At 41.7% G+C, this 26933-nt stretch overlaps 1 protein-coding gene across 4 annotated transcripts in view; it reads right to left on the reverse strand.

Annotated features, from left to right (window-relative positions):
- The window catches only part of entpd1 (ectonucleoside triphosphate diphosphohydrolase 1), a 121268-nt gene that overhangs the window by 42284 nt on the left and 52051 nt on the right, over positions 1-26933 (reverse strand). For all 4 annotated transcript variants that reach the window (XR_006314956.1, XM_043712871.1, XM_043712869.1 and 1 more), the window contains exons 2-4: positions 15315-15436; positions 10052-10169; positions 8631-8781 (exon numbers count right to left, since the gene is read on the reverse strand). Coding sequence is in view for 3 of the 4 variants with exons in the window: in XM_043712871.1 (XP_043568806.1) it covers positions 8631-8781; positions 10052-10169; positions 15315-15436 (391 nt within the window). In the remaining variant the exon portion in view is untranslated. The remainder of the gene's footprint in view (positions 1-8630; positions 8782-10051; positions 10170-15314; positions 15437-26933) is intronic.

Raw genomic sequence — 26933 nt, forward strand, 5'->3', positions numbered from 1 at the left:
TGCTAGGCCTACTTAAAGAGGACAATGCAGTACCGTCCATAGCATTCAGTGTTGGACTCCAATAGAGTACTAAATGCACAGAATTACATGTTGGAACACCACGCGCGAGGCCAAGTAATGAATGGGGATGCATTGAGCTGCCTCACACTCACATTGGTGGTACTGCCACTGGGAGAATCCACAATGGTTTTAAATTTTCTGGACACACTTCCAGTCACAGCTGACAACATCAGACTTTGGATGCAGAAAGAGTCAGTCCTGGCAAACCAGCTGATGGTGAAGGAGGAAACTAAAGGGCCGTCACAACCAGAATTGAAGCCGTTCTGTACCTGGAGAGACCAAATCACAGGAGAGGATGACATATTATTATGGGGAGCAAGAGTGATTGTTCTGTGCAAAGGTTGCCACCAGATACTGGCTGAACTCCACCAAGGTCATCCAGGGGTTTCCAAAATGAAGATGTTGGCGTGAAGTTATGTCTCGTGGCCTGGATTGGATGCAGACATAGCTGCATTGGTGGGGCAGTGCTCAAAGTGCCCATGGGGACAAAAATTACCACCATCAGCTCCCCTACATTCATGGAATGGCTAGGTAAACGTTGGACTCGTTTACACTCGGTTCTTTCATAGGCTCAATGCTCTTAGTCATTGTGGACAGCTGATTGTGAAGTGCTGGATCTACATAGTGTTCAATCGTCAAATATGGAGACGATGATAGAAAACCTGTGCGCATCTTTTGCAGGACACTGACTCCCGGAAGTGTTGGTCATAGATAATGGGACATCGTTTCTGAGAAGGGAATTTGAGTATTTCCTAAAGTCGAATGGTATTCGACCTATAAATACACCTCCATACTACTCATCATCCAATGGTCTGGCAGAAAGAGCAGTACAAACTTTGAAGACTGGCTTGAAGAAACAGCCTACAGCTTCACTAGATGCCAAACTGTCCCAATTCCTATTTGTTTATAGGACCATCGCTCACTCGACTCAACTACAGGAATTGTTCCAGCAGAGTTGCTAATGGAGAGAAGACTCAGAACCAGGTTAAATCTGATCTTCCTGGACCGTGGAAGGTGTAAAATGGCATCAGGAACAACAATGCCAGATGCAAGACTCCGCTAAGTGAGATGCTTTTCTTCAGGGAATGAAGTTTGGTGTAGAAACCGTGGGAATGGCCCTGCATTAGTAAGAGACCTGGTTGACGCGAGATCAGGTCCAGTAACATATAAAGTTCAGGTAGTTGTGATGGTCCTAACGAGCATGTGGAATGTACAAAAGCTTCAAACTCGCAGACAGGGTGGGAGCAAAATGTCAATATCCTGGAAACTACCATTGACTAGTGCTGAATACTTTGCTAGTGCTTCCAAATAAACCTGTTGGGTTTATAACCTGGTGTTGTTGATTTTTAATTTTGTCCACCTCTGTCCAACACCAGCACCTTCAAGCTTTTGGACAAATACAGGACCAGGAGGCCTGGGTAAAGGTACAGAGATGTGTATTGATATCATTGAACAGATTAATTAAAAAATTAAGTAGACCCAGGGGTTCTTGTGGTACAACGGTAGTGTTCCCATTTTTGATCCATGGAGGCCTGTTCAAATCCCATACGCTTCAGAGAGGTATCATAAATCTCTGAACAAAGATTGATTTTTTTAAAAAAATTCAAAGCAGACCAAGGAACTGCCATACGTAGTGGCTCTATTTTGGTATTCAACAATAGTCAATGTTGCTTTCCAACGGGCTTCCTGAGCTATTAACTTGATGACAACAGTCAAGAAAAGTTTTAGTCAGCTTTGCCTTTCAATGAACCCAATAAGGCTGTGACAGGGAAATTTTAAAAATGCCACTGTTTGGCAAACTGGAACCATGGCAGATGGGGGAATTTGAATTCAATTTAAAAAAACTTGGAATTAAGAGTCTAAAAATGACCCATGAATTGATTGTCAGGAAAAAGAAGTATCATCTAGTTCACTAAATGTCCTGTAGGAAAGGAAACTTCCATCCTTACTTGTTCGGCCTACATGTGATGACAGGCCCATAGCAATGTGGTTATCTCATAATTGCTGGATGGACAATAAATGCTGGCCTATCCAGCGATGCCCTCATCCCGCAAGTGAATAAAAATGTATGCTGAAAGAATGGGATACTTTTTCATACAGACAGGTTAGAAGGGGATCACTGACAAAAAGTCATTCTCCTGACCACTTGTGGGGCCCTGACTTTTAGCATCATAAAGAGTTTAAACTACCCAGCAGCCCCAAGTCAAAAATCCTTTGACAAACTGATAGATATGATAGCGGACCCCTAATGCTGTGCCTTTATTTAAGAAAGGCTAGAAGGAGAAGCCTGGGGACTATAGACTGGTGAGTCTGATATGTATAGTGGGTACATTGTTGGAGGAGATTCTGAGAGATAGGATTTACATGCATTGGAGAGGCAATGACTGATTAGGGATAGTCAGCATTGTTTTCAATGTGGGAAATTGTGTCTCACAGACTTGAGTTTTTTGAGGATTTAAGCAGAAAGATGGATGGGGGCAGATCAGTAGACATTGTTTACATGGACCTGAGTAAAGCATTTGACAAGGTTCTACATGGTAGACTGATTAGTAAAGTTAGATCACATGGGATTCAGGAAGAGTTTGCCAACTGGGCAGTGGTGGAGAGCTGCTTTTCAGACTAGAGGCTTATGACCAGCAGTGTTTTGCAAGAATCAGTGCTGGATCCACTGTTGTCTGTCATTTATATAAACGACTTGGATGAGAATTTTGAAGATTGTGGATGACACCAAAATTGAGGGATCTTATCAATTGGGCCAATGGGCTGAGGAGTAGCAGATGGAGTTTAGAATCCTAGACTGTGAAAACAGGCCATTTGGCCCAACAAGTTCACACCGACCCTCTGAAGAGCATCCACCTAGACCCATGGCTAACACTCCTAACCTGCACATCCTTGAACACCATGGGCAATTTAGCATGGCCAATCCACCTTCCCTGAACATAGTTAGTCTGTGGGAGGAAACTGAAGCATCTGACAGAACCCCACGCAGACACGGGGAGAATGTGCAAACTCCACACAGACAGTCACTCAAGGGTGGAATCAAAAATCAAACACTGGGACTGTGAGACAACAGTGCTAACCACTGATCTACTATGCTGCCAATTTGGATAAATGCGAACTATTGCATTTTGGTGAAACAAAAGGCAGGACTCATACAGTTAATGGTAGGACCCTGGATAGTGTTGTCGAACAGAGACACCTAAGGGTTCAGGTACACAGTTCATTAAAAGTTGTGTCACAGGTAGACAGGGTGGTTAAAAAGGCATTTAGCATGCTTACCTGCTTTGCTCAGACCATTGACTATCGGAGTTGGGACGTTATGTTGAGGTTGTACAAGGCATTGGTGAGGATACTTTTGGAGTTCTGTGTAAATTCTAGTTGCCCTTCTATAGGAAGGATATTATTAAATTGGAGAGGTTTCAGAAAAGATATACCTGGGTGTTGCTGGGACCAGAGAGTCTAAGCTATAAGGCTAGGCTGGGACGTTTTTCACTGGAGCACAGGAAGTTATGGAGTGACCTTATCGAGGTTTTTAAAATCATGAGGGGCATAGATAGGGTGAACAACCTTTTCCCTAGGAGGACGTGTTCAAAACAAGGAGGCATACTTTGAAAGTGAGAGGAGAAAGATTTAAAAAAGACCTGAGGGGCAACTTTTTCCACACAGAGGATGGTTTGTATCTGGAATGAACTGCCAGAGGAAGTGGTAGATGCAGGTACCCTTACAACATTTAAAAGGCATTTGGACTAGTTCATGAAAAGAAAAGGTATACAGGGATATGGGTCAAACACAGGCAAGTGGAACTAGTTTAGTTTGGGGAACTTGGTCAACATGGATAAGTTGGACTGAAGGGTCTGTTTCCATGCTGTATGATTCTACAACTACAAGCCATCTGTTATATTGCAGCGTTATGGGTTTAACATGACAAGTAGATTTCCTGGGGAACCAATTACTGAATTTTTGATGAAACGGTGGAAATTGGCAGAACATTGAGTACGGTTCAGCACTTCAGGAAATGTTAAAGGATCACTTAGTGTGTGGAATTAATAATATTGCGACTCATAGGAAACTACTGACTGAACTACATTGGGATCTCAAAAAGAACTGGCCCTATCCCGTAAAAAATGTGGGATAAAGGGGCTCAGGATCTTCAGGGCCCCTGGATAGTACCGATCTCAACCCTTGGTGACCCCCATACCATAGAGCCATGTCCCCAGTCTATAATATCTACAGCCCTCATTTGTTGCCAAGGAAGGGCAACTGGAGTTGGAGGCTGCAAGGTTCCTGAACTGGACGCAAAGTTTGTCCACAATACAGTGAGGAGCAAAAATATCCATGCTGTGCTTACGTTATAGAGTCTGCCAAGATAAGGCTACCCCAATAGGTGAATGGCATATCACCCAGTTTGAAGGGCAAAGTCACCTCAAGACAGGGCTTTGTAAATAAATCAGGCCGAGGAATTGATAAAGCTAAATTATATCATTGCTCTCAAATTGGTGACAATAATATAAGACCTCAGGTAAATAGCCACCTGTTGAAATGGACATAGATACAGGTGACACTGTATTTACTGTTTGGGAGAAAAACTATAGGAAACTCCAATGGGACATCTTGCCTTTAGGTCTGTAAGACACTAGGGCTAGACTGACTAACACTGGCAGAGGTAGAAAGGAAGTATGACCAGATTGAGAAAGAAGACCTGGCCATTGCTTGAATGGTGAAAGAATTCCACCAGTATGTCTCCTGTCGGTGTTTCACCATATTAAATAATGACAAACCTCTGCTGGGCCTCTTCAAGGAAGACAAGGCGATCCCACCATTGCATCAGCTCTGATCCAATATTAAGCATTGTTATTGGGTACCCATGAATATATCTGGGAACATCGTCTAGGAATCCAAATGGTGAATGCGAATGCCTTGAGCTGTCTGCCACGACCCACCAGCATACTTTCACCTCTGAAGATGGATGAAGTCATCATGACTTTAAATTTCATGGACGCTCTCTACCAGAACTGGGCAAGCAAATCGAGACTTGGATCCAAAAGGACTTTACATTGGCAAGGCTACAGCAATGGCTGAAAATGTGTTGCTGGAAAAGTGCAGCAGGTCAGGCAGCATCCAAGGAACAGGAGAATCGACGTTTTGGGCATAAGCCCTTCTTCAGGAATGAGGAAAGCTACAGCAATATCATCCTAAATGGTGGATGACAAGGATGTCCTATGGATGGGTTGAAACCCTATATCTTAAAGTATCAGGAGTTGAGCATTGAAGATTTCAGTATCTTATGTTTGTCCCACATCCAAGTCAGTGACCAATACTCCAAGAATTGCATAAAGGTCACTCATGAATTTTGAAAATGAAAATGAAAATGCTCACAAGGAGCAATGTTTGGTATCTTAGTACAGACACAGATATCGACAACTTGGTCAAGCGGTGGAAAAAGTGCCAGGAAAACCAGAAGGCTCCACCAGCAGCCTCAATGCACCATTGGAAAAGGTCAGGCAGATCCAGGGTGTGAGTCCATGCAGATTCATTGGGCCATTTATGGGCTCTATCAACACAATTCAAAATGGTTGAACATGCACGGAATGGCCTCGAATGCGTCTTTCAACATCATAGGAAATCTGCCAATCTTTTAGTATGCATGGTGCACCTGAGGTCCGTGTAATAGTCAATGGGACCCCAATGGAGAATTTTAGATTGTTTGAAGACAAATGGGGTAAGCCACATCCCCACCCTACCATCCATCCTCAAATGGTTTGGCTGAGCAAACAATCCAGATATTCAAACAGGAGAATAGCAGAAGGAAGGAATATATAGGGTTTTTGGAAAGGATGCTTGCACTTCTCTTCAACTATAGGACAATACTGCAGATAACGATGGGAAAGATGTAGTGGCATTGGAGGAGATTCAGAGGAGGTTGATCACTAGATTGACCCCAGAGATGAGGGGTTTGTCATATGAACAGAGATTGAACAGCTTAGGCCTATACTCTCTGGAATTTAAAAGGAGTGAGGGGAGATCAAATTCAGGTATTCAAGATGATAAAAGGTGTGGATAAAATATACGTGGAGTGGATGTTTTTTTTTGTGGAGCATTCTAGTATGAAAGATCATAGTCTTAGGATAAAGGGTAGCAAATTTAAAACAGAGTTGAGGAGAAACTACTTCTCCCAAAGAGTTGTAAATCTATGGAATTCAATACCCCAAAGAGCGGTGGATGCTGGGACAGTGAGTACATTTTAGAAAGAGTTAGAGAGATTTTTTATTGGTAATGATTTGAAGGGATAGGGAGAGAAGGCAGGAAAATGGGGGTGAAGAGCATGTCAGCCATGATCGAATGGTGGAACAGACTCGATGGACCAACTGATCTAATTCTGTTCCTATATCTTTTGAACTTATGAGTAGTCCCAGTGGAACTACTGATTGGCCAACTCCTTTGGAGAAGCTTAGCCTGAATTTTCCAAATCTAGGTGGCAAGATTGAATTAAAACATGGAGCCCAGAAAAGGTACCAAGATGGGCATGGGCCAGATGAAGATTACATTTTTCCCTTATATACCCCGCAGTCACCAACTCCTCAGGTATTTGGCTTGATTCATCTGAATCAATAGCTGGTCCAAGAAAGATTTTTTCTTCTTTTCAAATGCATGTTCTGTTTCTCCTGGCCAAATTCTCTATTGTGCTTTCTGCATTAAATAAAATGTTGCTGTTTGAGAATTCTGAATAATGTTTGAACTGTGTCTTCACTACTAACTGGACTACTTGTTCTAGAGTTAGATCCTCTTTGACTTACTGAATTTCTTCGATCCAAAGACAATTTTGTCACAAGTGAGCTCATGTTGTAAGTATGCATACTTCAAATAGTGTACGTAAGTAATTAGTGCAGCTATTTCCACACTCTTGTGGACGTTGGTACCTGCTATTGAGGGGTGATCTCACCAGTTTCCGATTTGTTCTTGAAGTGAAATACTTATCAAAAGCTATTATCAAAAGTTAAATGTAGTTTGTTTTTCCATGATCTGATGTCTATGGAACACCATGGAGAAGTGCAATAACCTGTTTTGTATTTCATACTAGCCACTATCCAATTTTATTGTGCCTTTTCCCAATCCATCAAAACAAATTAGCCCCTCATGCCTTCTTAGCTTTCCTTGTTTAGAATAAATACCATAGTTCCAAACTGAGCTATATCACATTGAAACTTAGTACAAAATGATTTATATTATTGTCACTATTTCTCAAAGGCTCCTTTAAAGCAAGGTTATTAATTAGCCTTTTTCATCACAAAGTACCATATCTAAAATGGCCTAATCCCTAATTGATTCTTCAATACTTGCTCCAGTTGTGTTCTATTACCCGAAGACCAGATAGGATGGCAGATTCAGTCTTTAATGAACAAGATGGGTTTTACAACAATTGACAGTGATCACATAGTTGCCATTAGACCAGATTTTTATTCCAGATTTTATTGAATCCAGATTTCACTATCTGCCATAGTGGGATTCAAAGCCATTTACCAAGAATAGTTTCTGGGGTTCTGGATTATTAGTCCAACAACACTAATACTACACCACCACCTCTTACATGATGCAAGCTTTTACTACATCTGTCTTGTAATTTTACTTATCACTTTTCTACTTTCTGTTACTAGTATGGCTTCCCTGTAATTTGACCTTCCTCTCATGTTCGCTTTTGTGGCCTCTCCATCATTGAATATCTTTAAGGTTAGATAGATTGATTTTTGGCCTCTTAGCAAATTGAGGAAAATGAGTAGCAAGTGGGAAAGTAGATTAAACTTGAGATCAACCATATTAATATTGAATGGTGGACCAGGCTCAATGGGCCGAATGGTCTCCTTTTGCTCTTGTTGTGTTCTTGCAAAGGTTCATTCCATTCAGCTTATAATTAACTTAAGACAGTCTCTCCACAAAGGGGGAGCTCTCCTCTTCGGTCAACTGATCAGTCATTTCATTCAGATAACTCACAAACTACACCAGAATCAGATATTTGTCAGCTCACCAATGACTTTCATAGGTCAAGTCTGAATAAACCTAACGGGATTAGAAACAAGAGTGGGAGTGTCCAGTTTAGTCATTCAAGTCTGTTCCACTGCCATTGATCTTCTCCCTCAATTTCATCTTCCTACATTAATCCTAAGATCCTTAATTATCTCATCCCCCCCTCAGACATATGTTGACCTTTGCCGTCAATATACTCAATGACTGAGAACCCAACCTGAGGTAGAGAAGTCTGAAGATCCATGATCCTCTAAATAATAAGAAATGTTGTATTAGCTCAGTTCCAAGCAACTGGTTCCTGTCTTGTGACTTATGAACATGACCAGCGGCCCCACTCTCTCTCTCTCCAGCCAAGGTGACTAACAACCTGAAACCAATTGATGCACAGGTCATGAGTATATGCCCAATTAACAAGTGTTTAAGTTTCCTGTGGGAGTCTTCATGACAGAGCCCGTAATCTGGTTTCCATCTAAAGTTAAAATATACCAGTCTTGGATGGGTCGAACTGTAGATGAGAGGTCAGAAGTGAGAAAAGTGTGAAAGACTCTAACCTCAGTAAGCGCATGCCAGCTGTTGCTCCGAGATACACTGGGGTCACGTACTGCTGTTTCTCAGGAACTCGCTCTTTAGCCTTATCGAGGCACATTTTCAGGGATTTGCCGGCCTGTTCAATATCATTCCAATAACTGGAAATGCCTGGTCCTGCAAGGGAGGGAAAAGAGAAAGCCTGTCAAGAGGCAGAATAGAATGCCCTCAGTGTGGAAGCAGGTATATTCAGCCGATCAAGTTCACATCAACCCTGCAAAAAGCATCCTAACCAGATCCACACCCCCACTCTACATTTCCTAAGCTAATCCACCTAGCCTGCATATCCTTGGTTACTAGGGGCAATTTAGCATGGCCAAACCACCTAACCTGAGCATGGCCAAACCACCTAACCTGCATATATTTGGATTGTGGAAGTAAACTGGAGCACCCATAGGAAACTCACGCAGACAAAGGGAGAACATGCAAACTCCACACAGAGAGTCACCCGAGGCTGGAATCGAACCTTGGTCCCTGGTACTGTAAGGTAGTAGTGCTAACTATGGAGCCACTGTGCCACCTATGTACATGTATACAATAATATCTTTTCAGGAATAGAATATACACATGCAACGTGTACATTATTCATGTACACGTCTATATATGTATGTGTATAGACACATATACACCCATGCACACATGTAACCAAATACTATTCCTGTGACTCTGTTCATATCATGTGGATATGAAATATTTTGAATGTGGCAGAGAGTCAGGCAGGGAAGGAAGGTTCTTCACTGTCACTGGGTCAAAATCCTGGTACTGCCATCCTAGCTATACACTGGCTGTCTCTACAACTTAAGGATTGCAGTGGGCAGCTCATTGCCCATCACTACTCTGGAGAAGGTGGCAATCAACACTTTCCAAGCCAGAGATGCCCATATCACTTCAATAACTAAAGAAGAGAGTGAAAAACAGTTATAGTCTGAGGTACTAATGAGAGAGAGGAGAAGGGGAGCAGCGAATTGGAGAACAAGGAGAGGGAGAACATGACAGGAAGAGATGGAAAAGGGCAGAGATAAAGAGGGGTTGAGAGAGAGAGTAAGAGTCAGAGAGATTAAGGAAAAATGATACGAGGGAGTGAGAGAGGGAGAAACACCATGTCAAGAAAGAGAGTGAGGGAGACCCTGAGATAGAGAGTGAAGGAGAGAGCAAGGGAGGGTGGGAGGGATGGGTTAAGGTCAGCAGCAAGAGATGCAAGGAAGAAGTAAGACAGAGGGGGAAGAGCAACAAAAGGGAGAGTTCAGGGAAATGAGAGAGGGGTAGAACTTGAGAAACAGAGAAGAAAATGGAAGGCAAATGGGGCAGAGGGGGAGAAATGAGTGCGAGAGACAGAGTAGGAGTTCCGAGTAATACCTAAGCAAACTTCAAGCCGCAAATCTCCTACCTTTCACTTTGCAGGAATCCACCTCTGTAACTATACCAGTATCATTCACCTTCTCAGCTGGCCAGGAGTAGATGTACAATGCAGTGTGAGAGGAACCGGCATCAAGCACTATTCCATACTGTGGACATAGAAAAGGAACATGACATCATTCTGCAAAGACACATATTAGATTGTAATGCTTCATAACACTAACATGAGATCACAGGGAGCTGATTCAAACATCAGGTCCAATATCCAGACTGTCCATCAAAGGAATACAAAACTGCATCACTGCTCCTCTTTGTCCAGAATCTCACTTTACCAACTTTGGGGTTTTGTTTTTTTTTTCTATAGCAGGTGGAAGTATCGAGCTGCCAGCCTGCATTTTGTCTGGAGGTCTGAAAACATGCATTGTTCAAGCTTCTGATAGTCTATCATAGATGAATTATGAACTAATGCTCTCTGTATCTGGTTTGATGTCCTGCTCAGGGGTTTTATTCTCCAGGATTGAGTGTGTTTATTCTCTAAAAAGGCTGGACGGACTTTAGTAGGTACATAGTTCTTTGAAAATGGCATCACAGGTAGACAGGGTGGTTAAGAAGGCATTTAGAATGCTTGCCTTCATTGTTCAGACCACTGAGTATAGATGCTGTGACATCATGTTGAGGTTGTACAGTTCTGATCATCTTGCTATAGAAAGAGATAAAAATAAACTGCAGATGCTGGAATCCAAAGTACTCCGGATGTGGTCTTCTCTACATCGGTGAGCCCCAATATAGACAAGGTGTCCATTTCACCATGCATTTTTGTTGGGCCTGAAACAGCTAGCCTGACCTCCTGGTCACCACCCATTTCAATTCCCCCTCCGACATGTCCCTCTTCAGTCTCCTCCATTGCCACAGTGAATCAGACCACAAATTGGTGGAACAACACCTCATCTTCCGCCAAGCAGCCTATAGCCTGAAGGACTTAACACGGAGTTCTCGAATTTCAAATAACCTTCCCACCCATCCCTTTCCAGCCCTGCCTCCTCCCTTCCATTCTACCTACCAACCTTTCCTTCCAGCTACAAATCAAATTCATCCCTCCCATCGACCAACCAGGTTGCATCCACTACCTGTGCTCACCTATCACTACCTCACTGTTCTGCTACTCTCCCCATGCCACGACACCCTCTTCATCTGCAGTTCCAAGAGAGTTAAATAAAGATTTAGCAGGATATCACCAGGACTGTAGGGTTTGACTTTTAAGAAAACGCTGGATAGGCTGGGACTTTTTTCACTGGAGTCTAGGAGGTTGAGGAGTGACCTTCTAGAGGTTTATAAAATCATGAGGGGCAAGATAAAGTGAATAGCAAAGATCATTCTCTAGGATGGGGAATTCAAAATTCAAAACCCTGAAGGGGTTTTTTTTAAGGTGAGAGGAGAAAGATTTAAAAAGGGACTTGAGGGGCAACTTTTTCACAATGGCATAAAGCTGCACAGCATGGAAACAGACCCTTCGGTCCAACTCGTCCATGCTGACCAGGTATTCTAAATCAATCTAATCCCATTTGCCCATATCCATCTAAATCCTACCCTCTTCATATACCCATCCAGATCCCCTTAAGATTACAAAGAGATTTTGATCAATTGGGCCAATGGGCCAAGGAACAAGAGATGGAGTTTAAATTGGATAAATACAAGGTACTGCATTTTGGGAAGATGAACAAGGGCAGGACCTATAGAGCAAATGGTAAGGCCCTGGGAAGTGTTGTTGAAAAGAGGCTTAGAGGTGTAGGTACATAGTTCTTTGAAAATGGCATCACAGGTAGACAGGGTGGTTAAGAAGGCTTTTAGCACAATGGTCTGAACAATGAAGGCAAGCGAGTATAGATGTTGCGACATCATGTTGAGGTTGTACAGTTTTTTAATCTCTTCCTATAGCAAGATGATCAGAAAACTGCAGATGCTGGAATCCAAAGTGCTCTGGATGTGGTCTTCTCTACATCAGTGAGCCCCAATGTAGAATACCCATCATATACCCTTTTAATGTTGTAATTGTACCAGCCTTCACCATCTCCTCTGGCAGCTCATTCCATATACACACCACCCTCTGCATGGAAATATTGCCCGATAGGTCCCTTTTAAACTCTTCCCCACTCACTTTAAACCTATGTTCTCTAGTTTTATACTCCACTACACTGAGGAAAAGACCTTGGCTATTTAACCTACCCATGCCCCTCATAATTTTATAAACTTCTAGAAGGTCACCCTTCAGCCTCCAATGCTCCAGGGAAAATAGCCCCAGCCTATTCAGACTCTCTCTATAGCTCAGACCCTCCAAACCTGGCAACATCCTTATAAATCTTTTCTGAACCCTTTCAAGTTTCACATCCTTCCTACAGCTGGGAGATCAGAATTGTGCACAATATTCCAAAAGTGACCTAACCAATGTCCTATACAGCCACAAGTTGACCTCCCAACTCCCATATTCAATGCACTGACCAAGAAAGGAAAGTATACCAACACTTTTGCCATTATCCTTTCGACCTGGGACTTCACTTTCAAGGAACTTTGAACTTACATTCCAAGATCTGTTTGTTCAGCAACGCTCCCCAGGACTTTACCATTAAGTGTATAAATCCTGTTCTGATTTGCCTTTCCAGAATGCTCATTCATTTAAATTAAATCCCATCTGCCTTTCCTAGGCCATTGCCCAATCTGAACAAGATCCCATTATAGTCTGAGGTAACCTTCTTGGGTGTCCACTACACCTCCAACATTGGTGTTATTTGCAAATTTACTAACCATACCTCCTAAATGCACATCCAAATCATTTATATAAATGACGAAAAGCAGTGGACCCAGCATCGATCATTGTGGCATACCACTGGTCACAGATCTCCAGTCTGAAAAGTGTATGTGGAATGAACTGTTGATGGAAGTGATAAATGCAGATACAGTTACAACATTCGAAAGACATTTAGATAGGTACATGAATAGGAAAGGTTCAGAAGGATGTGGGCCAAACATGAAGATGCGTGAGTTTAGTTGGGGAAACTTGGTTGGCATGAACAGGTTGGACTGAAGGATCTCTTTCCATGCAGTATGACTCTGAGTCTAATATTGAGGAAGTTCATTCTTCATTATGGGGTGGGGGGGAGAATGTTTGTGTGTGGAAATGTCACTAGACTGGTAAGCCAGAACCCCAGGTTGATATTCTGGGGTCATGGGTTTGAATTTCACCATGGCACCTGGTGAAATTTGAATTCAATAAAAAGCTAACCCAATGGCGTAACCACTTTCAGTTGTTGTAAAAACCCACCTGGTTCACTAATGTCCTTTACTTGCCTTTCCTACCTAGTCACACTTACATATATCTCCAGCCTCACAACAACGTGGTTGACTCTTGACTGTTCTCAGGCAATAAGGGATGGACAATAAATGCTGGCCTTGCAAGTGATGCCCACATCCCATGAATGAATAATAAAAAAGACAGAACAAATCAAATATAGAAAAGGGTGAAGTGACACGTTTTGATTGGAATAACAAAGATTGGAGAGGAGAGATGATTTAAAGAGGAGAGGCAATACAATCTGAATGGTACAAGGTTAAAGACAGAGCAGGATGAGAAGCCCGACCCCAGGGAAAAGACTTTGTCTATTTATCCTATCCATGCCACTCATGATCTTGTAAACCTCTAGAAGGTCACCCCTCAGCCTCCGATGCTCCGGGGAAAACAGTCCCAGACTGTTCAGTCTCTCCCTATAGCTCAAATCCTCCAACCTTGGCAACATCCTTGTAAATCTTTTCTGAACCCTTTCAAGTTTCACATCTTTCCGGTAGAAAGGAGACCAGAATTGCATGCAATATTCCAACAGTGGTCTAACCAATGTCTTTCTGGTTGCTATTTGAGGAAGAGGAAATAGAGGAAAAGGTTCAGAAAAGATTTACAAGGATGTTGCCAGGGTTGGAGGATCTGAGCTACAGTGGAGGCTGGTACAATTGCAACATTTAAGAGGCATTTGGATGGGTAAATGATTAGGAAGGGTTTGGAGGGATATGGGCCGGGTACTGGCAGGTGGGACACGAATTGGGTTGGGATATCTGGTCGGCATGGACAGGTTAGACCGAAGGGTCTGTTTCCATGCTGTACATCTCTATGACTCTAATAGGCACAAAAAGTTTACAAAGATGATACCAAAAATGTGAGTTCATATTAGGAAATGATGAACAGACAGAATTCCTTCACCCCTGAAAACAGGAGGCTGCTGGGTGCCATGAATGAAGTCTTTTTAGAATGACAAAAGATTTTGATTAATCCAGGGAGAGTGTTTGTTTCCACGTGTGGAGGAGAGCTATCATTTATGACGTGGTTAAAAACAATGACTGTAGATGCTGGAAATCAGATTCTGGATTAGTGGTGCTGGAAGAGCACAGCAGTTCAGGCAGCATCCAAGGAGCTTCGAAATCGACGTTTTGGGCAAAAAGGGCTTTTGCCCGAAACGTCGATTTCGAAGCTTTTCGGATGCTGCCTGAATTGCTGTGCTCTTCCAGCACCACTCATCCAGTATCAATTTATGACAGTTGTCAAGAAATCATATAGGGCTTACCTGAAACTTTCTTTACCCAGTGAGTTATAAAAATGTTGAATACACTAAGTGTTTCAATTCTCAGAGGTTAGGTGAGCACATAAGGTCTCAGGGAAGAAAGCATTACTGTAATAGAGTTACATAAATGATAAGGTTTAGGTGGTGCAAAAGTCCCAGCATGGATTGGATGGGCTGTTTCTGTGCTGTATATTCTATGCAGTTCTATGATTCTAACGGTGTTGTGTAATCCACGACAGTATTTCATTGAATCAGATTGTGACTTAATGCTAAAAAAAAACATTATAATTATAAAAGTTATTCAACAGTCTCTGCTGCCCCTCTGAGGTTCACCACCAAGAAGGAGAAAGGTAATAGGCATACACAAACACCAATAGCTGCAGGTCTTCTGCCAAGATGCATACAATTCTGACATTGAAATATGTCCTTTACTTGGTCAAAATCCTGGATCTCTCCCTAACAGCATTAAGATTGCAGTGGTTCAAGAAGATGACTCATTGCCATGTTTAAAAGGCAATTAGAGATGGGCGATAAATGCTGGCCCAGCCAGTGAAACCCACATCCTAATACTGGATAATAACGAGTAATAATAAAATATGGCCTGGACGCAGGAGCTTAAGTCGGACATGAGAAAAGATAAGTAAGCCATCATTGACCTACCATTAGAACTTTCCAAAAGATATTCACAATTACCTTCAGTTTCTTTGGTAGTGACCTGTTCTGCACCACAGGTATTGTTATCAATACTAATACTCCAACTACCATCAGAATGATGACCAATGCAATCAGGTATCTGTATTTCTTCAGTTTTATTTCTGTAAATGAAGGAAAGGATGCATAATAAAGCATGATAAGAGATTTTATAAATTCTTTGAAAGACTCACCATAGGCTTGACCTTGTTTTTAATCTCTATTTCTCCTATTTGTGTCCCTCATTTCAGGCAGATTTCTGTCTCAAGTTCTTTCCTTTTTTTTGAAACATAGAATTACATCACTGAAGCAGGCCATTCAGTCAAATTGGTACCACTGTCTCATCCTGTCCCAACAATAAATCCTTTTATTTTTGATGTAATCTGATTGATATTACTGCTGACCTATACCACTCGAATCGATTTTTCTGGTCATTTTTCTCATTACCATTTGTATGCAAATAGATTGTCATGTTTGCAGCACTGATATTTTAGAAGTGCTTTGTCGACCTGAAGTGTTTCAAAAAATCCTGAGGATTTAAAGTTGAATCATGAATGCTTTATCGTTCAATCAATCAAATTGAAAGGCACTGTACATCAATTTCCTTGGGCACTGAACGTAGGGAGTCATGAAAGAAAGAATTTTCAGGGGTCAGAAAAAGTTATTCATTGAATAAAGGTAAACAAGCACAATTCATAATTTAAGGATGCATGCTGTATTATATTTAGTAACAAAGCAGATTCAGTTGAAAGCTTATCAGTACATGGCATTTATACAATAAAGATTATGATGTGATTAAGTTCAAAATATTGCAGCAAGGGTCACCAGCAAGGGCAATAGTGTGGCTCTTATAGAGCTTTCTCTGTTCACCCATTCCTGCCTTGATGCCAGGTCCTTTGATTGTACACTGGGTGCAACTGAATGAGGGACATCCATGGGAGCAGGGTAGTCTGCATTCCACATGGCAATCTGTCTGCTTGCCAGTGGGTGGCAAACAGCATTAATAGATATGCACGTGTTGCCCCTCCTGCTAGCTTCCTGCCCAATTAAATGACCATTAGCTTAGGAAGAGCACAAGTTCACCTACGATTCTTGATTTAGTGAGGCTGACTTCAGTAGGATGAGATTGAGACCAGGAAAATTATAGTTCTGTTAGCCTGACAACAGCTATTCAGACATTAGTGAAATCTATGATTAAAAATAGTGTCACCGAATATCTTGAAAGTTTTCACCTGAGCAGAGAAAATGAACGTGGACTTTTAAAGCAATCAGAAGTTCTACAAGGTACTGGCAGGTCTGAATATGGAGATACGTGTATGGAGATAGCAACAATGTTTCATGTTGATGCCTTTTCATCAGAACAATTGGCTTTGTAAAGGGTAGGTCATGCCTGATGAAAGTGATTTGACTTTGAAGAAATGACAAAAGCAATGGGCAAGAGAATGCCCATGAATACTGTTTATTTGAACTTCCTGAAGGCATTTGATAAAGTTGCTCATTAGAGGCTGAGTGCTAAAGTTGAAGCTTATGGAAATGAAGGCAAATTGTTGACTTAAAGGATTGGCAGCATGTGGCTAATGGCATCACAGGATCCATGATCTTAGAATGAAGAGGAGAGCAGACTCAATCAATTGAATAGCCTACTTCTGCTCCTGCATCTTATGATCATAAGGTCTTACAGCACAGAAGAGCCCATTCAGCTGTTGAGTTCATGTTGGCCCATTGGAGGAGTAATTAGCTAGTTCCGGGTTGCCCATGCAAACATGACAGCCTCTACTATTCACCATATTTATTTATGACTTAACTGATGGAATAAGAGACCAAATATTCAAATGACATCATCACAAAAGCTAGCACTGGATCCTGTGTAGATGGAAACATTACATTCAAAGAGCTGTTGATATATTAAATGAGAAGAAAAATCTGTAGCAAATGGATTTCAATGAAGGAAAATGTAAAGTAATCTACTTTGGACCTAGAAATGATCAAACTGAGGACGTTAGAAAAAGATCATTAAATTGTGAGGAACAGAAAAATAATCCAAAGGAAAAATGGAAAGCAAGCATTTGTTTCTTGAGGACCCAAATACAAAGGGGTATAGACCAAGCTTCAAGTATACAAGACACCTGGAGTCACTTTGAACAATTCAGGATAACAGACCTTTTGAAGGAGATGTTGGCCTTGGAGACAATGCAACATAGATGTACTAGAATAATACCTGGACTCCCAGGGTTAAATTACAAGGAGAGATTAGACGAACTAAGGTTGCAGTCCAGGGAATTTGGGAGGTTTTGGTATGATTTCATCAAAGCTTTCAAGGTACAAGAGAGAACAAATAGCTCGGTGAAGGGAAACTATTTCCCCTGGTCAGGAAATCCAGAACCAGGGGACTGAGACTAACGCAAGATCAGTCAGGAATGAAATTAGGAAGTACTTTTAAACACAAAGGGTGCTGAAAATTTAGAACTCACATCCTGGAAAAGCAATTGACATTTTAAACCAAAACTATCAGCAATAAAAGGGCAAATGTGGTTTCAGGTTAATCATGATCTCGGATAATGGACAAGGTTCAAACTGACCAGCTTATTCTTGTTTCTATGTTCATTGAGACTTATATGCTCAATCTTTATTTTTATATACTTCTATTTTATATCATATATAGTTATCTAAATAGTCAAACTTATTGTGGATTGGGAAGCAAGCAGTAGGACTGGTAGAAGCATAATCTGTAGTACATCTGAGAAGCATGGAGATTGCATCTAAGTTCTTGTGGTGGCTGTTTGATCAATGTTTTATTCTTTATGTTAAAAGTACATGTGAATGTTTTTAGTAATTAACCTCTACTGCTCCAAAAAAGTTAAGGTTTATCAAGCCAAGTTTCACTCTAGGACCTGACTTATACAATATTAAGATCAACTGGATCATAACAAATAGAATATTTAATAAACAGGAAGCTAACTCTGAATAGATGAATGAATTTAGATTCTTATATTCTATATACAAATAAACTAGAGTTAAGGCTGTGCTTCACCCAATCAACTAATGATGATACCTCACAAGGAAAGATGAGGATTTACTGCAAAGGAATTGGTTCTGTCTTAGTATTTAAATCTGCAATTGCACAAAAGAAGCTTGACAAATACCTCCTCAAGATCAGAACCTCAAAGTACAGGGAAATGTAACAATTCCACACTTTTGTGGTTATCTGCTGCCATCTTTGCACTTCAGGTATTAACACATCTTTTACACAACCTTATTAGAATCTTAGTTCAAAGACAGTCCTGTTTTACTGCTTGTATCATAAAATAACCTATTATGAATGTCAGCATGAGAGACAGGACCGGCATGGAGCGGTTTCTTTGGGTTCCCAGCTAAAACTTGACCAGCAGTTTCAAACAGGCTGCTTGCTAAAACCAAACCAAACTAAAACTTTGAACTGGACAAACTAGCCACTCTCCTTTTAAAAAAAACTTAAACACTTTTTCAAGTAGATATTTCCAGACACATTTGAACCTCTACCTTTACTACCCCTCTTGAAAAAAACCAAGGGCAAAATAACCTTGTTAAAGGAGCTGCATCATCACACAGTGAATCACAGAATTCCTACAGTGTGGAAACAGGTCCTTTGGCCCTACAAGTCCACATTGACCCATGGCCCTACCCTATATTTACCCCTGACTAATGCACCTAACCTACACACCTTGGGCAATTTAGCATGGCTAATTGATCTAACCTGCACATCTTTGTATTGTGGGAGAAAACCAGAGCACCCGGAGGAAACCCACACTGACAAGGGGAGAATCTGCAAATTCCACACAGACAGTTGCCAGAGGTTGGAATCGAACCGGGTCCCTGGTGCTGTAAGGCAGCTCTGCTAACCACTGAGCTGCCCATATTGCCGCCTGTGTTCTGCCAATTTCTGCAGTCTCATCAAGAATTCAGTATCTGGTTCCTCAGGAAGTTTATTTGCCATGTTAAACCTATAACACTGCTATATAATAGATGGTTTGGGGTCATGGTGATCCACGAACACATCTAACAGTTCATCAAAGGAAACTCTTTATGATGCTGGAAGTTTGGGCCAATGACTCATTTCAGTGATCTCTTTCTATCCCATCCACCTGAAAAACATATCTCACTCTTTCAGTGTACTGGGGCCAATCCTCCAAACCCATATCATAACATTTTAGTTTCCCAAACTCCAGCATTTCCAATATTTTCCTGTCTTGGCTTTACCGGGGTCATTGAAAGGCAAGGCTGCCTGAAACTTTTCTTGACTCTTGTCACCAAAGTAATAACTCAGAAAACTGAGATGAAAGAAACATTGTTTATTGATGAATACCAAAATAGAGCCACTTCTCGTGGCGTGCAAAGGCTAGTCACAGTCTGGCACAGACAGTTCTGCAGAATCATCCCTGGGTTACCAAGGGAACTCATACTCAATGAACTCCACAAGGAGATTAATTAGTGATTCCCTATGGGCCTTGTAGGGGTAATGGCCATCACTGTTTGATATCAGCAATAATCTTACCTATACAATAAACCTATTCATTAATAGACAGCAGCCCTGGCTCTAAAATGCTCCCACCCAACAGATTTGCAACCTCCTACCATACATTTGAGAAATTGTTGTAATTGTTCTAGCTCAGGTTGGGCAGCCAGGGGTCACTGGAGAATCTGAACAATACTTTCTATTTCATTCTGTGAATATCCTCCTTCACATACAGTTCTGCAGCCCAGTCACTTTAAGTATGTATCAGCTCCAAGTGGTGCAGTCAGTCTGCTTCTATAAACCTCAGGGTTATTGGTGCACACACGCATTCACAAAAGGACAAATGCTGCTGTGAGTCTACTGCACTCTCATTTCACTGGCTACTATGGAGATGGTGTCGATCAGTCGACTGATGGGATTTCTTACAATATTAAAGAGTCAGCTGCTCTCAAAATGTTAAAGCTGCTCTCACTGGGACCCACTCGATACAGTTCTTTTAAACCGACACGGTCATGTCAGTTCAAATAATATGTGGAAAAAACACTGCTATCTACCCAACAAAACAGAACATTTTTGAGGTTTGTCCTGTTCAACGATCCCACTAAGCTACATGGGTGAGCAAGCTTCAAGGCACGCTGAGGCCTTGCTCTCTGACAAACACTATGTGCATGTGGCTGCAGAAAAATATTGTAAAAAGCTTACACGGCTAAATTTTAAAGGGCACATTGGGTCTGTTCACAACAAACAGGACAAGTTAAATCTATTATCAACCCACTAATTTACTCTCAGTCATCGGCAAAGTGATGGATGAGGTCAGCAACCGTGTTAGTGAGGAATGGCAGTGAGTCACAAATAACCTGTTCACTAATGTTCAGTCTGGGCTTCACCAGACCCACTCAACTCCAGAAATCACAGTTTTAAAACATGGAAAAAAAGAGTGGAACTCCAGAGGTGAGCTGAGAATAACTGCCTTTGACATCAAGGCAACATTTCCAATCAAGGTGCCCCAAAACTGGCACAAACTTCCAAATAGTGCAGAAATGCTCAATTTGAAAGTGATCAAAAGAGAAAAATACTTACTAACCTGGGAAAACTCATTTGGTAACAGGCCAGACATCCGATTATAATGCAGAAAAACTCCTTCAGTACAGAAATTCACACAGAGAATGGCAAAAGGGCAACACCATTTTAAAGGCACTAATAGTTGTTTAGTCAAGTGAATATCCAGTGTGAAGGTTAGCAAACGGGTGAATGGTTATAGAATCATAGTCATAGAGTCACACAGAATGGAAACCTACGGTCCAGCCTGTCCAGGCCAAACATAATCCCGAACTGAACTAGTCCCACCTGCCTGCTCCTGGCCCATATCTCTCCAAGCCTTTCCTATTCATGTAATCACCTTTTAAATGTTGTAATTGTACCCACATCCATTACTTCCTCAGGAAGCTCATTCCACATGCAAACCACCTTCTGTGTAAAAGATTTGCTTATGTCTTTTTTAAACATCTCTCCTCTCACCTTAAAAATGTGCCCCCTAGTCTTGAAATTCCCCATCTTTGGGAAAAGACAACTACCATTAATTCTATCTGTACCTCTCATTATTTTATAAACTTCTATCAGGTCACCTCTCAACCTCTTATTCTCCAGTGAAAAAAAGTCCTAGACTATCCAGCCTTTCTTTATAACTCAAACCTTCCATACCCGACAACATTCTGGTCTCTTCTGAACCCTCTCCAGCTTGATAATGATTTAATGTTAGATTAAAGGGTTAGGGTAGAAGGATTGATGAGGTAAATGGATAAGTGGGTAGACTGGCAAGTGAGTGGATAGGGGCTAGTCATGTCAAGCTTGCTGGTTTGTTGGGTCAGGCAGTGAGGCAACATTGGAGGGATGTAGTCAGTCAAGGGCTAGGTCAGGTCAGGAGGGGTACTCAATTAAGCTTGGGTTTGAAGCAAAGGCTGTTGGTCAGTGAGGTCAGTGGGGATGGTCTGGGGAAGTCAGTGTGGATAGAGAGGGGTTTGAGATAGGAATTGGGAGTCAGTATGAGTGATTGAGGTGCCATTTATCCAGCAATTAGACTGGGATTTTCTGGATCAGTGGTGCTGGAAGAGCACAGCAATTCAGGCAGCATCCGAGGACAGGCAAAATCGACGTTTCGGGCAAAAGCCCTTCATCAGGAATAAAGGCAGAGAGACTGAAGCGTGGAGTGAAGTGTTCCGAGGCGGAAGATGAGGCGTTCTTCCTCCATGCGTCTGGTGGTGAGGGAGCGGCGATGGAGGAGGCCCAGCACCTCCATGTCCTCCGCAGAGTGGGAGGGGGAGTTGAAATGTTGAGCCACGGGGCGATTTGGTCTGTCCAATATTTCCAATAAGCAAATGGAGCTGTCCATAGTCTCAACTCACATTGGTCAGAGGGTCTTGGGGAGCACTGGAATAGCTCATTGGAAGTCCAAACTTCCAAGGAAATTCCTTTACTGTTAGTAGATTGGATTTCCATAGGGTCCCTTTTCTGAGAATATGGAGACCAGAAGATCTGGGCCATTAAGTCAGTAGGAATTGAGGAAAACTCTCTGGTTGGAATTATACCTCGCATATGACAAGATGGTTACGGCTCTTGCAGTTTAGTCCTCTCCGCTCCAGAAATCTCTGCAGGAGTTCCTCAGAGTAGTGTCCTAGGTACAACCATGTTCAGCTGCTTCACCTTTGGCCTCCCCCATCATTAGTTCAGAATGGGGAAATGGAAATGTAAATGGTTGAGTAAACCAGATCATAAGACAACCATAAAATATAGGAGCAGAAGAGAGAAAGAAACCTGCACTACTGTCTGACATCAGTGAATCTGCACAACTACTCCCTTTACTGTTTGAGTTCAAGTATTTCTAGACATCGGACTGCATTCACAGCTGACCTTGGAGGAACCTGCATGGGAGAGCTCACAGCACAGGAGCAGATAAGTGAATGGTTTTTAAGTGTAACGTTGATGTCTTTTTTTAAAAAACAGTGAGTAGAGTAGATTCTACTTGGTTATATGCTTTATTGAGATCTGTCTCTTGATTTAAATTTATAAATATAAAACATAAGTACTAAGTTAACCTGGAGCAGTATTTTTTAGAGCAGTAAGACTGTGCTATTTTTTTGAAGATTGTTAAAGCGCAAAGGTGCCCTTTAGTCGAGGGCTGTGCTCTTCCTGTAGGATGCGGGGGATTAGGGAGAATTTCCATGTTAATGATGATTATGTCTACAGTAATATGTTTGTTTGCGAGTCCTATCAGATTGCCTCTAATTGCCACTTCAAGCAATGAGGAATTTACAGGAGTTCAGGGATGTGATGGATGATAGTTATAGGAAGGAAGAAAAACTGCAGATAAGGTCAGGTAGATGGGTTACCACCAGGAGAGGTGAGAGAGGGAGGCAGGTAGTGCAAGAGTCTCCTGTGGCTATTCCCTTCTCAAACAAGTATACAGTTTTGGAAAACATAGGGAGTGATGGACTCTCGGGGGAATGTAGCACAAACAGTCAAGTTTCTGGTACAGAGACTGGCTCTAATGTAAGGAGAGGTACGTCAAGTTCTAAGAGATCGATTCTGACAGGGGACTCTCTAGTCAGACGCACAGATAGATGTTTCTGTGGCTGGCAACGAGAAATCAGAATGGTGAGTTTCCTGCCTGGTGCCAGGATCAAGGACATCTCGGTGAGAGTGCAGAATATTCTCAAAGGGGAGTGGGACCAGCAGGAGGTCATTGTACACATTGGAACTAACGACGTAGGAAGGAAAAAGGATGGGATTCTGAAGGGAGAATGTAGGAAGTTAGGCAGGAATTTATAAATCTTTTGATAAGAGATAACATTGTGGCTTAATGTAGGGAGGATATTCCTAGGAATATGTACAAGGAAGTTATTTGGGTGGAACTGAGAAATAAGAAAGGGATGATCAACTTATTGGGATTGTACCATAAACCACCTAATAGTCAGTAGGAAATTGAGAAACAAATTTGTGAGGGGATTTCAGTTATCTGTAAGAATAATAAGGTGCTTACAATGGGGGATTTTAACTTTCCAAATATAGACTGGGACTGCCATGATGTTAAGGCTTTAGATGGAGAAGAATTTGTTAAGTGTGTGCAAGAAAATTTTCTGATTCAGTCTGTGGATGTACCTACCAGAGAAGGCGCAACACTTGACCTACTCTTGGGAAATAAAGCAGCGCAGGTGACTGAGGTGTCAGTGGGGGAGCACTTTGGGGTCAGAGACTATAATTCTAATAGCTTTAAAATAGTGATGGAAAAGGATAGATGGATCTAATAGCTAAAGTTCTAAATTGGAGGAAGGCCAATTTCATTAGTATTAGGCAAGAACTTTCAAAAGTTGATTGGGTGCAGATGTTCACAGATAAAGAAACAGCTGGAAAATGGGAAGCCTTCAAAAATGAGATACGAGAGTCCAGAGACAGTATGTTCCTGTTAGGGTGAAAGCCAAGGCTAGTAGGTGTAGAGAATGCTGGATGACTAGAGAAATTGAGGTTTTGGTTCAGAAAAAGAAGGAAGCATATGCCAGGTATACACAGCAGAGATTGAGTGAATCCTTAGAAGAGTATAAAGGCAGTAGGACTATACTTAAGAGGGAAATCAGGAGGGCAAAAAGGGGACATGTGATAGCTTTGGCAAATAGGGGGTTAAGGAAAATCCAAAGGGATTCTATAAATACACTAAAGGACAAAAAGGTAACTAGAGAGAGGACAGGACCCCTCAAAGATTATCAAGGCAGCCTTTGTATGGAACCAAGGAGATGGGAGAGATACTAAATGAATATTTAGCAACAGTGTTTACTGTGGAGAAGGATATGGAAGATATACAATGGGGGAAAATGGTGACATCTGAAAAATACCCATATTACAGAGATGGTGGTGTTGGATGTCTTAAAACGCATAAAGGTCCTGATCAGGTGCACCTAGGACTCTGTGGGAAGCCAGGAAAGTAATTGCTGGGCCCCTTGCTGAGATATTTGTATCATCAGTAGTCACAGGTGAGATGCAAGAAGACTGGAGATTGGCTAACATGGTGCCACTATTTAAGAAAGTGGTAAGGAAAAGCCAGGGAACTATAGACCGGTGAGCCTGACATTGCTGGTGGGCAAGTTGTTGGAGAGAATCTTGAGGGACAGGATTTACATGAATTTAGATAGGCAAGGACTGATTAGGGATAGTCAACATGGCTTTGTGCGTGGGAAATCATGTCTCACAAACTTGATTTGAGTTTTTTTTAAGAAGTAGCAAGAGCAGAGTGATGGATGTGATCTATATGGACTTCAGTAAGGCATTCAATAAGGTTCCTCAAGGCAGACTGGTTAGCAAGTTTAGATCACATGGAAAAGAGGAAGAACTAGCCATGTGGACACTGAAACTGGTTTGAAGGTAGAAGGCAGAGGGTGGTGATGGACGGTTGCTTTTCAGATCGGAGGCCTGTGACCAGTGGTAAGCCACAAAGATTGGTCCTGGGTCCACTGCTTTGCATCATTTATATAAATGATTTGGATTTGAACATAAGAGGTATAGCTAGTAAAATTGCAGATGACACCAAAACTGGAGGTATAGTGGACAGCGAAGAAGGTTACCTCAGAGTACAACGGGATCTTGACCAGATGGACCAATGGGCCAAGGTGCAGCAGATGGAGTTTAATTTAGATAAATGTGAGATGCTGCATTTTTGAAAGCAGGACTTATACACTTAATGGTAAGGTCCTGGGGAGTGTTGCTGAACAAAGAGACCTTGGAGTGCAGGTTCATAGTTCCTTGAAAGTAGAGTCGCATGTAGATAAGGTAGTGAAGAACGTATTTAGTATGCTTTCCTTTATTGGACAGAGCATTGAGTATAGAAGTTGGGAGGTCATGTTGCAGATGTACAGAACATTGATTAGGACATGTTTGGAATGTTTTGTGCAATTCCGGTCTCCCACCTATAGAAACTTGAAAGGGTTCAGAAAAGATTTACAAGGATGTTTCCAGGGTTGAAGGATTTGAGCTGTACGGAGAGGCTGAATAGGCTGGGGCTGTTTTCCCTGGAGTGTCGGAGGCTGTGGGGTGATCTTATAGAGGTTTACAAAGGAACCTGGATAGGGTAAATAGGCAAGGTCTTTTCCCTGGTTTGGGGAAGTCCAGAACTGGAGGGCATAGTTTAGGGTGAGAGGGGGGAAGATTTAAAAAGGGACCCGAGGGATAACCTTTCACGCAGAAAGTGGTGTTGTATGGAATGAGCTGCCAGAGGAAATTGCAATTGCAACATTTAAAAGGCATCTGGATGGGTACACAAATAGGAAGGGTTGAGGGTGATATGGGCCCAGTGTTGGCAAATGGGATTAGATTAATTTAGGATATCTGGTCGGCATGGACGGATTGGACTGAACGGTCTGCTATCATGATGTACATCTCTATGACTCTAAGTAGGCTATTCAGCATATTGTCCACCCTTTTCATTTTAAATCTATCTAGAAACTCTGACAAAATATTTTTATGATTCTAGCTAACTTTCTCCTATACTGTAATTTTTCCCCGAGTTAGTCATTCTGTACTGTTTTTTATGTTCTGCTCAATCTTCTAATCTGCCTTCCATCAGTCTCAATAGTATGCTTTTCATTTAAATTTGATATTATCTTAGCTTGTTTTAGATAACCATGGATAGTGAGTCCTCACAATGGAATTTTTCTTTCATGTTGGAATGTATCTGTCCTGTGTTTTCTGAAATGTCTCCTGAACTGTCCGTCACTGAATTTCTATGGGCCCTTCCGTTAAACTAATTTGACAATTCAATTTAATGAGCCTTGACCTTGTAAATGACCTGTTTGAAGTATAAAATGTGAGTGTTGGAGCCACTCTTCTCTCATTTAACCGGAATATAAAATTCAAATACATTAGGATTGCTATTACCTGGGAGGCACCTTCACTATGTCGTCATTAATTAATCTTATCTTGTTGCACAATATCAGGCCTAGTGTAGCCTAATCTCTATTTGGCTCCAAATCGTTGTTCTGAACAGGACAGTCTGAGCTACTCATCTAAGCTACCTTTGCACTTTTGATTTTCCAGTGTATATGTAATTTAAAAACTCCATGTTTATCACCATACCTTTCAGACAATTC

Source organism: Chiloscyllium plagiosum, chromosome 22, assembly GCF_004010195.1.
Source record: "Chiloscyllium plagiosum isolate BGI_BamShark_2017 chromosome 22, ASM401019v2, whole genome shotgun sequence".
Taxonomy (NCBI): Eukaryota; Metazoa; Chordata; class Chondrichthyes; order Orectolobiformes; family Hemiscylliidae; genus Chiloscyllium; species Chiloscyllium plagiosum.